This window comes from Vigna radiata, chromosome 8 (genome assembly GCF_000741045.1).
Source record: "Vigna radiata var. radiata cultivar VC1973A chromosome 8, Vradiata_ver6, whole genome shotgun sequence".
Lineage (NCBI taxonomy): Eukaryota > Viridiplantae > Streptophyta > Magnoliopsida > Fabales > Fabaceae > Vigna > Vigna radiata.
The window spans coordinates 11,362,175-11,377,916 of NC_028358.1; the positions used below are offsets into that span (position 1 = coordinate 11,362,175).

A 15,742-nucleotide genomic window follows, 5' to 3' on the forward strand; every position below is an offset into this window, starting at 1 on the left:
TAATGAAGGACATTATCGGCGGTCAGAATCTCTTGGAAAACGCCAGAAACCGTCGGTAAACAAGACTTACCGATGGCCTGCTAACGGTCAAAAAGCCGTCGGAAAAACTCTTGTCCCTAACCATTACTGAGGGCTTTTGCCCTTCGGTAATTACCGAGGACTAGAAGTCGTCGGTAATTACCGAGGGGTAGAAGTCGTCGGTAATTACCGAGGGCTAGAAGTCGTCGGTAATTAACGAGGACGAGAAGCCTTCGGTAATTACCGAAGGGCCAAAACATTCGGTAATTACCAAAGGGCAAAAGCCTTCGGTAATTACCGAAGGGCAAATGCCCTCGGTAAAGCCTTCGGTTACAACCACTGAAATATGAGTGATATTTGTATTTCTTATCCAACCACAGAAACCTACATAAAATGTTCACAACATAAACAGACTGCATAAAAGTTTCAAACCACAAACAGACTTGCATATTGTGCATCCCAAAATCATCCGTTCATTGATGAAAAATCATAATGTACATTATGTTCTAAGAATATCATAATGTAGCAAAATCATCCATTTCTAAGCAAAGAGAATGTATCAAATCATAATGTACTAATAACATCGAAATGTACTGGTGATCATAATGTAGCAAAATCACTCTGTTCTAACAACTATTATCAATATCAAAATGAAACTAAAATTGTACATAGTCTTCAGAATGATCTTCATCATCCTGCTCCTCTATAGATGGTTGGACTGGTGTGGGCTGGACTAATGAAGGTTGGACTGATGAGGGAGGGACACTGAGCTGATCCTGTGCAGTTTGAGGCAACACACTCATGACCAGGGCCTTAAAGTTTGTAAACTCTGCTCTCAAATCAGTAAACTCTGCTCTCAAATCAGTGATCTCCTGGTCACACTGCTCCAGTGCTTGCGTGAGGCGGACAAAGGCCTCGTCAGCAGTAGTAGTGGAAGAAGAACGTTGGTGCTTTAGAGTACCTCCTCTCGATGTTGTATAGTTTGCAGCAAGTTGTCTTGCACCATACACTCGTCCCTTCTTCTTCCCACCAACGATGTCGACCCAGCACTGTGTCCTACAGATGTCGTTTTCTGCATTATCGTATCATTCGGTGTGGGAGCTGGCCCATGTTCAGATCTACCCTGTGGAAGTCTCGTAGAAAATTCTTCCTGTTCAAACATTAAAAGCAATGTTAGGGAATGATACAATAAGATAATGAAAGATTACTAATAATAGCAGTGTTATTTGCTTACATGAGTCTTCCGAGATCTTTCATCAAAAAATTCATTAGTGCCCTTCCGAACATGGGTCTGTGCAAAGACCTCATCAACATGGACCGCCCGTCCCAGAGCTTGTGCCTGTAACATAATTTAGAGTTAGAAGTGTATATGAAATATAAAATACATAAGTTATATATGAAAGAAATAGAAAAGTAAAGAAAGTTTACCATACGAATGGCATGCTCATGGACCGTGATTGACCCACCAGTATGCAGGGCGCCACCCTTTTCAGACGTTCTGTTCCAAATGTTCTCGCCCAACCAGTAAGGGCGCTCCCCTGCAAGTCGGGCATCCCTAAACATGTCTGAGAGCCGATGAGATGCTTTCATGTGGATATTTCTATGTATTTAGGTTTCATGTTCAGGTTTCCACTACAACTTCATCTGTACATTAATAAACAAAATAAACATTGATTAATGAACATAGTATAATACGAATGACAATTAATTTAAAGTTGTTTACCTTAAAACGCTCCCAGAATGGCTTTCTATCATCTTTAGGTATTCCTCCCCAAGTAGGCCATGGACTCAAATACTGTTGCTTAATCGATTGTGTGATGGCCTAGGAAGTAACCCTAGATGGAAGAAACCTGAATACAAAGAAATAAAAGTCATTTCAAATAAGAAAATCTTTAAACAAAAAAAAATGGTTAAAAAAGGATTAAAGTCTTACCCTTTGCTATATGGATCAATCCATGGTCGATCATGGAGGGGCGAATCAACACCATCATCATCACCAGCTGAATCTAGATCAGCAGATGGTGTGGCAGTCTCAGAAGGTGGTCTAGAAGATGAGGAAGGTATAAAAGTAGGGTCGGGGGAAGGACTAGGGGTAATAATCATAGGGGGAGGAAGAAGCTCTGCTGTAGGGGTAGGAGGAGGGTGTACTATAGAGGTAGGAGGATGTACTGTAGGGGTAGGAGGCGGGTGTACTATAGAGGTAGGAGGATGATGTACTGTAGAGGAAGGAGGCGGGTGTACTACAGGGGTAGGTAGTGTAGTAGGCACCCTAAGTACATACTTTGGGGCCTGTCGTTGCCTCTTTTTAGGCCTTGCTACCCCTTTTCCTTTATCAGGACGGACTGAACCTTCTCCTGTCATTGATGCATTGAAATGGTTACAAATAAAGTGAAACAATACAAAAGAGTAAGGAATGATAGTTCAATTTGCTACAAATTAAAGTGAATGTAAAATAGTTGCATACAACTTTTTAGATGGTATTTTACATAACTCTATTGAAATGATAATTCAATTTGCTACAATAGATGTCCAACATTCAACCATCGTCATCATGATCTTCATCTTCTTCTTCTTCATCATCATCACATCTTCTTCTTCTTCTTCTTCATCATCATCATGATGTTCTTCTTCTTCTTCTTCTTCATCATCATCATCATCATCATCTTCTTCTTCTTCATCATCACCTTCTATTGGTGCTTCTAATTCATCTCCATCACCATCAGGGTCGCGCAATGCGGTTATACGTTCAACTTCAATAATTTCTTGTGGTTATGACATTTGATCAAGTTGGTAGGCAACATCTTCCTCAACCTCATTTTAGTCAATGCGGCCTTTAGGCTTGGTTTGTATTGCCACAACCCAACCACGCTTGTTAATATTGTGGAATGGTGGATATGGCACATAATAAACCTGTTTGACATTAGTTGGTAGAATGAAAGGATCAAACGGTCCATATTTGTTTCTCAAGTTGAGTTCGACAATGTTAAACCTAGGATCCACTCTAGTACCAACTCTAGAAGGATCAAACCATTCACAATAAAAAAGTACTACTTTGTTTGGAGAAGTAGTGCTGTTGTACTCTAGCTCATATATTTTATGAATGATGCCGTAGAAATCATCATAAGAACCCTCTGTAAGGCCCTTGACGTACACACCACAATTTGTTGTTTTCTTTCCTTTAGACCATTCATGTGTATGGAATTTGTAACCATTGATGAAGTAAGTATGCCATTCTTTCACACATCTCATTCGCCAATTGGATAAATGTCTTAACTCTTGAGCCGTGGGAGTTAATGCCTGATTTAAAACCTACAAAGATACCAAAAAAATTTTAAAGCAAGAGTCAAATTAACCTTGCTCAAAACATAGGAAAAAGTACGGACCTGATTTCTAAACCATTGGGGAAACTCTGAGTGTATTCTAGCAGAAGCATTTCCTTCTACGACTTGCTCAGCCACAAGAAATGAACTGGTAAAAATGAAATGAATTAGTGTATAACAATTTAACCATTGCAAAGGTAAGAGTTGGATGATGACATACTCAAGGTACGAGTTAACTTCACTGCAATTGATTAAGACATGGACATGAGCAAAGTTGAATTCAGCATCAGTTAACCAATGAGTGAATTCTTTTCCCGCATGANGGCCTGATTGTCGAAAAACTGATAATGAACCTTGACGTGGTTCAGCTTGCCATTGCATTTCATTTCTGACATTAGTGGGGGACAACATGAAGTTTTTGAAATAATGTGAACAAAAATACGTTGCCTCTCTATGCAAGTAAGCTGCACAAATTAAGCCTTCTACTCTAGCTTTATTTTTAACTGAACGTTTGGATTCTCCCATAAACCTTTCAAAGGGATACATCCACCTGTATTGCACAAGTCCCCCAAGCCAAGCTTCATATGCAAGATGGATTGGAAGATGCTCCATTGAATCAAAGAATGCAAGAGGGAATATTCTTTCTAATTTGTAGAGAATAATTAGGATATTTTCCTCTAGTGTCGTCGAGCACAAATTTTTAAAGAAGTTACTAATTTCTATCAGTGGATGTAACACGTGGTGTGGCAAACAACTAAACGCAAGAGGGATGAAAGTCTCCATGAATACATGACAATCATGACTCTTCAACCCTTGAATAGTATCGTTCTGAACATTGGCACATATGGACAAGTTAGAAGAATATCCATCTGGCATTCTAAGCTCTTTGATCCATCAACACACTATTCTTGCCTCATCTTTTGAGATGGTGTAGTTTGCTATTAGTTTGACCCCATACATTCAGGCGTCTGCATCACTATATTCATGCTGGTCGCTGATAGTTACCCCCATACAATCTACCTCCTGAGATGTGTATGACAAAGCCTTACATGTTTTTAACGTGTATAATACCAGGTCCATCTAATCCTAAATCAACGATTGATGTTTATTTGGAGCCTCTGATTGATGATTTGAAGAAGCTATAGAATGGTGTTTGGACGTATGATGTTTCAAGGAAGCAAAATTTCCTTATGAGGGAAGCTTTGATGTGGACTATTAATGACTTTCCAGCGTATGGCATGTTATCTGGTTGGAGCACGCATGGTCGATTAGCTTGTCCACATTGCATGGAACATACGAAGTCATTCCAATTGAGTTATGGTCGGAAAAGTAGTTGGTTTGACTGTCATCAACGATTCTTGCCTATTGATCACCCCTTTAGAAGAAACAAAAAGGCATTTCACAAAGGGCAAGTTGAAACAGATATGCCCCCGCCGAAGTTGATCGGATCACACATTTGGAGAAGAGTGAAAGACTATCCAAAAGTCACTGAATCTGGACATAATAGGATAGATGGGTTTAGAGAATGGCATAATTGGACTAAAAGAAGCATGATTTGGGATCTTCCCTATTGGAAACACAACTTGCTAAGACATAACCTGGATGTCATGCACATAGAAAAAATTTCTTTGACAACATCTTGAACACAGTTATGAATGTTATTGGTAAGACAAAAGATAATGNCAAAGCAAGAAAAGATTTACCTCTGATATGTGCACGAAAAGACTTAGAGTTGAAGGCGCAAGCTAACAGTCGATTCTTCATATGTTTTGTTTTCCCGAGAGCTAAAAGAATACCCTTTAGGCAAGATAAGCTTTATCCATTTAACTTCAACTCTCTTAAACACTTTTGACTTGATAGTCATTTTAGCATTGTGTCTTGGTGTTTCGTCTTGATTGTTTCTCTGTTTTCTAAAATCTTAGGTGACTTCCTAAGGTTTTCTGTGTTGGCGATGATTTTGGTTCTAAGTCTTGTGTTTTCATCCTATGTTGTTTTCAGATTATTATTCTGTTTAATGTTATTTGGTTAAACTTCAAAACATGGGAGCGTTTAGGCGCATAGACGATTTTGTCTTAACATAGTCGATTGGATCAGAATAGTCTAAGGACTTTTCATTAGGGGCTGAAGGAGTTTTAAAATTTAAGGGAAGAGTTTGTATACCTGATGATGTTTAGTTGAAGAGGTTGGTTTTAGAAGAAGGGAACATAAGTTGTCTTAGTATTCATCCCGGTATGACCAAGATGTATCAAGATTTGAAGGGTTCCTTCTGATGGTCTGACATGAAGTATGATGTAGCTTAGTTTGTAGCATCATGTTTGACCTGTCAAAGGGAAAAAGTTACAACAAATGGAGATACCAAAGTGGAAATGGGATAACATAGCTATGGATTTTGTTACCTATTTTCCCTAATCTATGGGTGGTCATGATGCAATTTGGGTGATAATAGACCGATTAATGAAGAGTTCTCATTTTTTTTAGCGATTAATCTACAAATGTCTATGGCCAAGCTGACACAATGGTACATTAAGGAGATAGTAGAGTTGCATGGAGTAACTTCAAGATTTTGGCAGACCTGCAACAATCTTTGGGTAGTAGACTGAGGTTGAGGAAGAAGAAAAACAAAAAAAAAGAAAAAAGAGAGTAAAAACAACATGAATTTTAATTTTTATCGATCTTAGTTTTATTTAAAACTCTTTCGTATGATCACGATGTCTCATTGAAACAATAACTATTAAAACCTAAAAATTTAAAGTTTGAAACTCTGAATATAATGAAAAGTTAATTTATACAAAAAAGTTTTACCTCTAACTTAGCCATAAATTACTATCTATTATAAATTTGCTATTTTTGTAATAATTTTTTAAAAAATATTAGTAATGATTTTTTATTTAATAGCAACATTAACAATTACTAATTGTACATCTCTATGTACCACTAAAAAAATATATTAAATAATGTATTCAAAATATATTTGTTAACATTTCAAACTCATGTATATGTTAAACCAAAAACAGTTTCAATGTTTATCCGCCACCACCCGTAGACTTTAGATGATACTACGCTACAAATTCAACCAACTCCGGTCACAACGTTGATCCAAAGAACAACATTTACAACGTTGGATATTCATTTTGTCAATGATTGTGCATAGTCTTGAGAAAATCCTTACGTTCAACTAATAGTAATACTTTTATCAATTAGAATTAGAATTAAACTCATAAATATATAAAATTTGGAATATTTGGTCAAGATTTTAAGTCCATTAATAATATAGTAAAATTATTGTATATAAATAAATATAACCCTAAATAATCAATTATGGCAATATTTCGTTTTAGTATAGTAAAAAGAAAAATAACAGTATATTCTTAATATAAAAATTTTAACTTCATTATTTTTTTTTAACTCTATTAGTATTCGTAGTGAAGGTAATTGAGTATATATTTGATCTTAGTAGGTGTTATTTGTATTTATTAAAGAAAAAAATAATATTAATATGTAATTATTTTTAAATTAAAATTTTATTTTTAGTTTTATAAATAAAAATTTAAGTTTAATTCAATCTTATATTGTATTTTATATTGGTTTTATCATGTTAGATCTCTAAAAATATAGAAAAACATTAAGGGGATGAATATTACTTTTAAAATTCTTTCACAAAGCCGCTGATTTTTATGAAGGACGTATAAAGGAAAACGTTTTAAGAAACAAAACAATAAACCATAGATTTTATACTAATTCATTCAACCTGAGCTACATCAACTTCTCTCTTAAGAACTCTTAGGAGGTTCCACTAACCTTTAAAAAGATTACACAAGTTTTACCTCTCTAAGTTTATAACAAGTATTCTCACCACTCCTGGTTCACCTAGTCAACACGACTAGTTTGAGTTTAACCACTCCTGGTATACAAGTATTCTAATATCTTTCGGTTACAACCTTTGACAACTCATCTAAACTGTTTAACTCAATTGAGCTAAACACCAAGTATTTTAATTCTCTTCATAATGTACAACACAATCAATGTTATGAGAAAATACAAATTGGTAACTCTCAAAGTGAGGATAGAAACAATACAATGAAATATGATATTTTACTAAGGATCTGATAGAATAGCTCCAGCCATGGACATGGTTTGAATTGCAACGGAAGATGTTAACACTCGAACAAAGGCAACGAAAGAGTTTGCTTGGGGTTTGGCAGCCATATGCAAAGATGAAATAGTGATTTAGATGGTGGATGAAGAGATGTTTGGAGGATGAGATCTCTAGCTCAGACGACCTTCACTGGAAGGAAGCTAGGTGGAGAGGGAAAGCTCAATTTAGAATGACTTTTGGACAGAGTTTTGGGCTGGAAATGCTTCAGCAGAGCAAAACTCATATATATCATCAAAAGTGTTTGCCTAAGCTGATACAAGCAAATTTATAATGAACGACCCAAGCTATGGACGGTGCAGATGGTTGTGGAAGAAGCTCAGATCTCTGCACGTGGCAGCGGTGAGGGATGTGTGTTCTTCTTTTGGAAGATGCAAGGCAACATGCGTGGGCAGCCAACGTTCCAGCTGAATCACGTACCAGATGTGGTGATGGTGTGATGCATGTGTATTCTTCTTGAGGCAACTCCATGCTTGCTATTCTCACCCCCCTTCCCTTTGTGTAAATGACTTCTTTGTCCTTCTTCTTGGGTTGGATAGTCCATGGTGTCCTAATCTTATTGGACCCTACAAAACAACCATATAAGTATTAAAAAGAAATCATTCTAAGACTTAGAAAAAGAAAATAAAGAAAAAGTCTTTCTTCACTCCCCTTTCTTAGCCTTAGCTTTAGTTAGTACTCTTTTGAATGGAATGCCTAAATGGGTTTCATCAGGATCTTCTCTAGAAAGTATAACTTCAAACAATGTATGACTGGAGTAAGAACAAGCCTGTTTTTGCGTTCAAGATTTATCTATATTATCCTTCTTTTCTTTTCTCTTCAAGCTTCCGTCTATTTATCTTTTCTTGAGAAATGACTATTAGACAAAGAGGTTGACTTCATGTAGAGTTGGTAGCCTTTTAGGTGAGAAGTCAGACTCAAGTATACCTTGTAGAGGTACGATGCTTTGTTATAACTTTTAGCAAAGCGTAGCTTGTACGATGTGTCAGAGGAAAAGTCTTAAAGAAAAACGTTCCCATAATGTTCTTCATGTGTCTCAACGTCTTTTCCTTGGGTGCAATGATTATGATCTAGTCTTTATGTTCTTTTGATCTGAACAAATATCAAGAACAAGATATATAAGTTTTATACATGCATTAAATATTTTGAATTTTGATAGTATTGCGTCTTTAAAACATTTTATCATTTGTCATTTCATTAATAAATGCATCATTTCATTAATAAATGCATAATTTCCTAAAGCATTTAACATACATGACCATAAGATACTGTAAAACATTAGATGCTTTATCAAAAGCTATTGGAGATATGCAGCGCTTAATGGTCTTTTTTTTAGATGGTATATTTCATAAGACTCTTGCTTGAATTAACATTGTTTTTGAATGAAACATATTTTAAGCTTTAACGCTCTTTTATTCATAAAACATTTGCTTATAAGACATTGTCTCCTTAGACATTTATATTTAGTTTGTAAAATGTTGTTTGTTACATATATTATCTATTAGATGATTTATTAAAAAATATGCTTCCTTTTATTAGATGCGATTTATAAATATTTGTTTATCAGACATTATAGTTTTAGAAAACATTATTATAAGCTTGTTTTCATCTATAAAAGATATTCTAAAATATTTTTCTCTTAAGCACTATTTCTTTTAAAATAACATTTCATAAAACAATCATATTTTCGTTTAATGTTTTTGTTAAACTTCAAAATTTAAGTTACTAGACGATTTAATTTCTAGATGATGTTGTCTTATAATATAAAAATAAATAGTTTTTCATCTTAGAAATTAATTATCCAAAATTACATTAATTTAAATATAAATTCAAAAGGATATTAAAACTTATTTTAGAGATAATGGTAAGATTTATGTTTCCACTTATTATTTTTTTACAAAATTTTAATTAATTAATAAAAAGAAAATGTCATTGCCTTATGTTAATAATATCCTCAAACTAAGAGTATTGTATTTTTAACCAAAACAAAAGATGAAAAAAAATTATCATGAGTTCATGTTTCTTTCTCTTTTCATTTTCTTTCTTTTGCTTCCAACATACTTGCCCATTCCACTTAAAGAGAAAAAATAAAATAAAATCTATTTCTGAATATTTTAGTTTCAACTTTCGAATCATTCTCGCAAAAAGGAGTCTAAAAAAATGTGTCAATTCTAATTATGCAAACGTGTTCATTGATATCTTCCCTCGAGTATACTTATATTAAACACCACGTAATCCACATGTTTTGGAAAAGTAAGAACCTATTAGCTAGGAATGGAATAGCCCTGCACACTATCTCTTATTAATGTATACGCATAGCTTCATAACTTCATTATTTTAATATTCTTCTACAATATTTTTCAAAATTTTGGATGGGTATTAATTTATGATTTTCAAAATATAATAATTTGATTTCTTCATTCAAATTGATAAATGTTGTTAAAAAAGGTCAGAATGAGATAATTATGTTACTAAAACGTTTCATATGATTTTTATATGATACATTAACCACACTCTTCTTACGTGATATTTTTGTAACAATATTATTTTTAATTTAATAGAAAACATTAAATTATTAGGATTATAAGAAAAATGGCACCTAGTCAATAATTTTAAAACTAACAGAAAAATATTAAATTTAATTTTAAGGTAATCAAATAAAATGTTATTAAACTGTTTTATATAGTGAATGATATTATATAATTTACAGTATTACAAAAATAACTGTCAACACCCGATTTCGTCCGAGAAAGTAAATCATCAAAATTAAAGAATAAGAGAAAATAATAAAATAATATTCCTTAATGCAGGACACATCACTTTAGAATGTTTTTGAAAAATTAGTTTAATATGGTAATAATTTGAATCAATATTATAGCAATAATGGTAAATAATATTTAAAAATATATTGATATAATTTGCTGCATTAGTTTCTTCCTGAAGAGAAAAATAAGATCCTTTTTTAAAATGGAAAAATTTTCTGACAATTATTATAATCTTTTGTCGTGAATATTATTTGATTTATTTGATTGCAATCAAGACCATTTCTTTCCCTATTTTGTCTATTGTCAATTAATTCACTTTTAAGGCAAGATTTTCATAATATTACAATATGTGCCTAAAAATACACACTCTGTGAAAGAAAAAGGACGAAAGAAAAATAGAGAAAAAGACCTAGAGATAATAGGGATTGAAAGAGAGAGTATAGAGAAAAATAGGTTCTCACACCTAAGGGTTCTGTCGACAACAATTACCAAGGAAGCACTAAGAGAATTCCAGTAGCTAAAAGGTATGTCATCTCTACACTCTTATTCTTTTCCTATTATTATACTTTAAAGTTTTCTTCCAAAGATTTTTTTTTTACACAGACAATGTTTTCTTAAAATCATGAATTTTTAAATATAAGTGCACGTTAGCCTACAATTTCTTTTCTTCTTTTTCCACCATTTTGTTTAAAACAAAAAATACACAAAATATTTAAAACCAAAAGGTTAATTTTTGTCAAATTAAATCTTTTTATCAAAATTACGTGATCCCTGATTTTCGGGTTCACTTTTCAAAAATATAAATCAATCCATTTTTTTTAACAAACTCACAAACCTTTTTCTAGATTAAAGAACTACGTGATCCCTGGTTGTCCATTAATGGATATACGTAGGACTAAGGTCAATCTTGTCGGGTTCAAAAAACAAAAAATATTTTTGTTTCCTAATATTTTATTCTATTTTATTTTTGTTTTTGGGGAAAATTAAATATTTTAAAAGAAAACCACATTAATTTTATACATTTAATTAAAGGTACTGCCTTTGGGCAGGCGCGGTAAGGTGTTAACACCTTCCTTACGTGTAACCGATTTCCGAACTTAAAAATCTCTTTTTCGTAGGCCATGTTTTTTTAGGGTTTTTCCATAGTTTTCCAAAATAATTTATGGTGGCGAGTCCATAAATATTTTCAAAACCCGTTTGTTTTTCGGTTCGCCGTCCCGTCGCGATCCTGGTTGCGACAATAACAATAAAATATGAATTGTGAAATATATATATATATATATATATATATATATATATATATATATATATATATATATATATAAAGTAAGTCTATAAATTTTAAAATTAAAACAAAAATAACTTTCACAAGATCCTGAAACTTTGGATGGATGTTGAATAATGAACGGTGGAGGGAGAGACAGAAAGATAAAAATAATACTAAAAGATCATCCGATAATTAAAAATTAAGGTGAAAAGTGGTGTTAATAATTTATGAGAAAAATGTTATGTTGAATTGAATTGGTTGTTTGAATGAATGGAAATTGGTATATTGGAGGATTGTGTAATTTGTTTAATTGAAGGTTTAAAAAAGTGATAGAATTTTCTTTATAAGTAAATTAAGTAATATGTTTTAGTTATTTTGGGATCCATTACTTGTGGAATGGCTAATAAGAAGATTTAACAAGACTTTGAAGATCTATTTCAAGAAGGACAAGTCTTTTTTGCACATTTTAAATGGGAGTTAGAAGCTTAATAAGAAGGTCCAACAAAGCTTATAAGGATATAAGCCTTGAGAAAAGCAACCGGGTAGAGCTGAGCGCCCACCCTAGACCACTTAGCGCTGGCATCGTTTTTGTCACACAACCATGTTTGGTTGCCCTCTTTAGGGGCCCTCAACGCAGGAGGTCACACAGGACTCCTGGCTACCCTCTCAAGGGGCGCTGAGCGCCACTGGTCATGCATTAACGCCTGCTTATCCTCTGAGGGGCACTGAGCAACAGTCAACTACACCGTAGAATGCCTGGTTGCCCTCAACTAGGGCGCTGAGCGCCAATCTCCTCGCAAGATCGCTTGGTTGCCCCTAGTTAGGGCGTTGGGTGCCAGTGACATTGGCCCATTTGGAACTTTTGATCTATTTAAGGGCTTGCATGAATTAGGGTTGATATATTTTGATGGCTGAAGCACAAAAACACAATTTTCGACCCTTTGGAGGCAGATTGGGCATGCGGGAGCTTTCCTTCTCTCTTTCTAGGGTTTCCATCTCATTCTTCCTTTGAATATCAAGCTTCTCCATGACAATGGAGAACTAAACTCATTTATTGTTAGGGAAGATGTAACCTCTAAATTTTCATGTACTTGAATATGATTTAAATATTTTATGCTTCTTTCATTGAATGTTAGTGATTTTCTCCTATTCATAATGCTTTCCTTGTTTTGGCCATTCATGACTTGATGTTTGATTTATCTGAGTATTCGAAAATATCTTATGAATCACGATCTTGAGAATTTCACCCAAAGGGAATATTGCCTAGACATAGTGATAGGACGATTGGTTGTCTCAAGCTTATGTTCATAATGCGGAATTGGTTATTAGGGATGTGATAACGGTTGAAAAACAGTTACTTTCATATGTCATTTTAGACCAAATTACACTCTTTAAGACTTAGAATGAGCTTAGAATCAAGTAAAACCCAATAAATGAGTCAGTCGAGAGTCAAAAGCTGTTTTTAGCGATATTATGCTTGTTTTGCAGTGATTTTGATGAAAGTGAAGATTGAGGTTGAAGATGAAGGTCTTAGACTCAAGACAAAAGAAGAAAATTGAAGAAAAGAAGAGTCTAGGAACCGCCCGGCGGCAACATTGCACCACTGGGTGGTCCAATGCGAGGAGGAGGCACCTAGTGTAACGCCCCGGCAACTTACAGGGACTGTTGACTGCCCCCACACATCAACACGAGGCTTTCCAGTGTGCTTTGTCCTCACTCACACACTTTCCGAAAAAACTTCTTGGAAGGTCACCCATCCCATAATTACTCTAGGCTAAGCTCGCTTAACCATGGAGTTCTTATGAGTTAGGCTACCGAAAAGCAAATACAAATGCACATGGTGAGCATGTGACACCCGAGCACTGACGAGGGCGGGGAGTGATCGTCGGTGCAAGAAGCATGGTGCAGGGGGCACGGACAAGGAGCGGCTCCTAGCAGGCTTCGAGTGGAAGGGGCACATGGACTAATCGAGCATACACCGGAATGAGAGGGATCTGGAGATTGTATAGGTATGGGACTATACAGTTGAAGGATAGCTTAAAGGAATTGATTTGGCTACTAATATCAACAAATGCTTTTGCTTTTCGGTGTCACAAATGCATTTGCTTTTCGGTAGCCTAACTCATAAGAACTCCATGGTTAAGCGTGCTTAGCCTAGAGTAATAATGGGATGGGTGACCTTGCGGGAAGTTTTCTCGAAAAGTGTGTGAGTGAGGACAAAGCACACTGGAAAGCCTCGTGTTGATGTGTGGGGGCAGTCAGCAGTCCCTGTAAGTTGTCGGGGCGTTACACCTAGCGTGGACGTTGGGCAGATTCGCGATTAGAGGCAAACCGCCGGAGGGTGGCCCCCTGCCGCCGGGGGGTGGCACGATTATGGGCAAACCGCCGGGCGACATAAGTGTGCCGCTGGGCGGTTGTCTGTTGGGCCTGGGCCTGTTTTCTGTGACGCTCCTCAGCTATAAATAGCCCTGTTACAATTTCATTCTCATTCTTTTGATAGAAGAGGGCGGCCAAACCTAATTTTCACTCTCTGGAAAGGATCTCTTGGATGCTTAGGCTCCTTTTCATCTTATCTAGGGTTTGCTATTCCATTCTTCCATTATTTTCATCTAAGTTCATCATGACAATGGTGAACTAAACCCTTTTGTTGTTGGGGGAAACAATGTAATCTTTTGAAACTCTCTTTTATTGAAACTCTTGTTTATTTATATGATTCTTCATATGCTTTGATTATCAATTGTTGGGTTCTCATCTACGCTTAGAGCTTTTATCGTTTAACTCATTCGATAACTGTTGTTTGTCTCTATTGATACGGGAACGTACAGTACTGTCATGAACTGGTGAGAAATTCCTTGATTAATGAAATACCACCTAGGGATAGGGAGGTAGGACGATAAATTGTAAGTGCTTTTGTTCGGTAATGCATTGCTAATTACTAGGGGAGGCTAGGGATAACAAGCCGATAATTAGTAATAGGCTCTTTTCGCCGAGGGATCAGGTTAAGGGGAGGCCAAGAAAGTTTGCATAACAATTAGATAATCAAGCACATTAAACAAAAGGAGTAGATAAGTTGGAGCGAATAAGATGAAATTGTCAACCCCCAACAACTTCATTCATCCATAGTCTTTTTCGTCAATTGAATCAAACACATTGCATGTTTATTTTCTTTCTTTGCATCCACAACAATTAATTTTTCTCTACAAGTCTTACGAGTTCGATTCACACGAACGATAAGGCCTTTCGAGTCTCTTGGGAAGAACGATATCGAGATTTACCGATTATATTACTTGCACGATTTGGTACACGTGCAGTGAGTCAACAAGTTTTTGGCGCCGTTGTCGGGGACTTGAGGTTATTTTTAGTAGTCTGAATTGATTGACATTTGACTTGTTTGTAATTATTTGTTTTTGTTCTGTTTTGTTTAATTTTGCTTTATTTTCTGTAAAAATGCTTTTAGGGTGTGTTTCTTGTATATGCAGGAAACAATACACACTAGAAGCAGAGAAGACCAACAACCTCTCTTGGAAGGACTCTCAAACAGGAGAAGGAGGAAAGTTAGACGCTCTGCAAGTGAAAACTTTCCTTCTCTTGAAGAACTTTTGCACTCTTCATTTGAGACCTCTACACAGAATATTGAGGAGATGGCGGACCAACCTCCTCCTAGGCGCACACTTGGGGACGCATCCAACATGGTGGGTCCTATGAGCTTTAATAGTATAGCTTTTCCTGCAGACAATGCAACCAATATGGTTATGAACCCTGCTCTTATCCAACTCGTTCAGAGTAATCAGTTTCACGGAATGTTAAATGAAAATCCATATGATCATTTAACCACTTTTAGCAAGATTTGCAACACCGTGAAGATAAATGGAGTCTGTGATGATAGGGTTAGACTTAGTATGTTTCCTTTCTCTCTTGGAGGAAACGCCAAAGCATGGTTGCATTCATTCTCGGAAGGCACATTCAGAAATTGGGATACGTTGGCAGCAAAATTTGTGAACAAATTCTTCCCGCCAAGCAAGATTAATCAAGGGAAGTTGGAGATCTCCTCATTCAAACAAGGAATGGAGGAAACTCTAGGTCAAGCATGGGACAAATTTAAAGGCTTGTTAAGAAAGACCCTGTCCATGGACTTGATAAGACTTCATACTTACTTGCCTTCCTTGGAGGCCTACATACCCAGTCTAAAATGATGTTAGATGGTTCAGCTGGAGGCAGC

General features: G+C 35.5%; 2 protein-coding genes across 2 annotated transcripts; both read right to left on the bottom strand.

The window, feature by feature from the left end:
- Positions 1 to 674: 674 nt before the first annotated feature.
- Positions 675 to 1,608, bottom strand: LOC106770214. The gene is made up of 4 exons (XM_014656038.1): positions 1,447 to 1,608; positions 1,253 to 1,357; positions 1,141 to 1,168; positions 675 to 1,090 (listed from the first exon to the last, which is right to left on the bottom strand). The coding sequence occupies exons 1-4, from the start codon at positions 1,606 to 1,608 to the stop codon at positions 675 to 677; spliced, it is 711 nt and encodes a 236-aa protein (XP_014511524.1).
- A 232-nt stretch (positions 1,609 to 1,840) lies between these two features.
- Positions 1,841 to 2,379, bottom strand: LOC106770215 (extensin-like). Its single transcript, XM_014656039.1, has 2 exons — positions 1,952 to 2,379; positions 1,841 to 1,868 (listed from the first exon to the last, which is right to left on the bottom strand). The coding sequence occupies exons 1-2, from the start codon at positions 2,377 to 2,379 to the stop codon at positions 1,841 to 1,843; spliced, it is 456 nt and encodes a 151-aa protein (XP_014511525.1).
- Between the last annotated feature and the right edge of the window lie 13,363 nt (positions 2,380 to 15,742).

What these genes read in the sequence shown, in the direction of transcription:
- LOC106770214 (XM_014656038.1), bottom strand. Translation starts at nt 1,608, where the DNA reads ATGAAAGCATCTCATCGGCTCTCAGACATGTTTAGGGATGCCCGACTT. An exon ending in ATGAGCATGCCATTCGTATG is followed by an intron (nt 1,358 to 1,446) that starts GTAAACTTTCTT and finishes ATTATGTTACAG; the next exon opens with GCACAAGCTCTGGGACGGGC. An exon ending in TTCTACGAGACTTCCACAGG is followed by an intron (nt 1,091 to 1,140) that starts GTAGATCTGAAC and finishes ACGATAATGCAG; the next exon opens with AAAACGACATCTGTAGGACA.
- LOC106770215 (XM_014656039.1), bottom strand. Translation starts at nt 2,379, where the DNA reads ATGACAGGAGAAGGTTCAGTCCGTCCTGATAAAGGAAAAGGGGTAGCA. An exon ending in ATTGATCCATATAGCAAAGG is followed by an intron (nt 1,869 to 1,951) that starts GTAAGACTTTAA and finishes CTTTGTATTCAG; the next exon opens with GTTTCTTCCATCTAGGGTTA.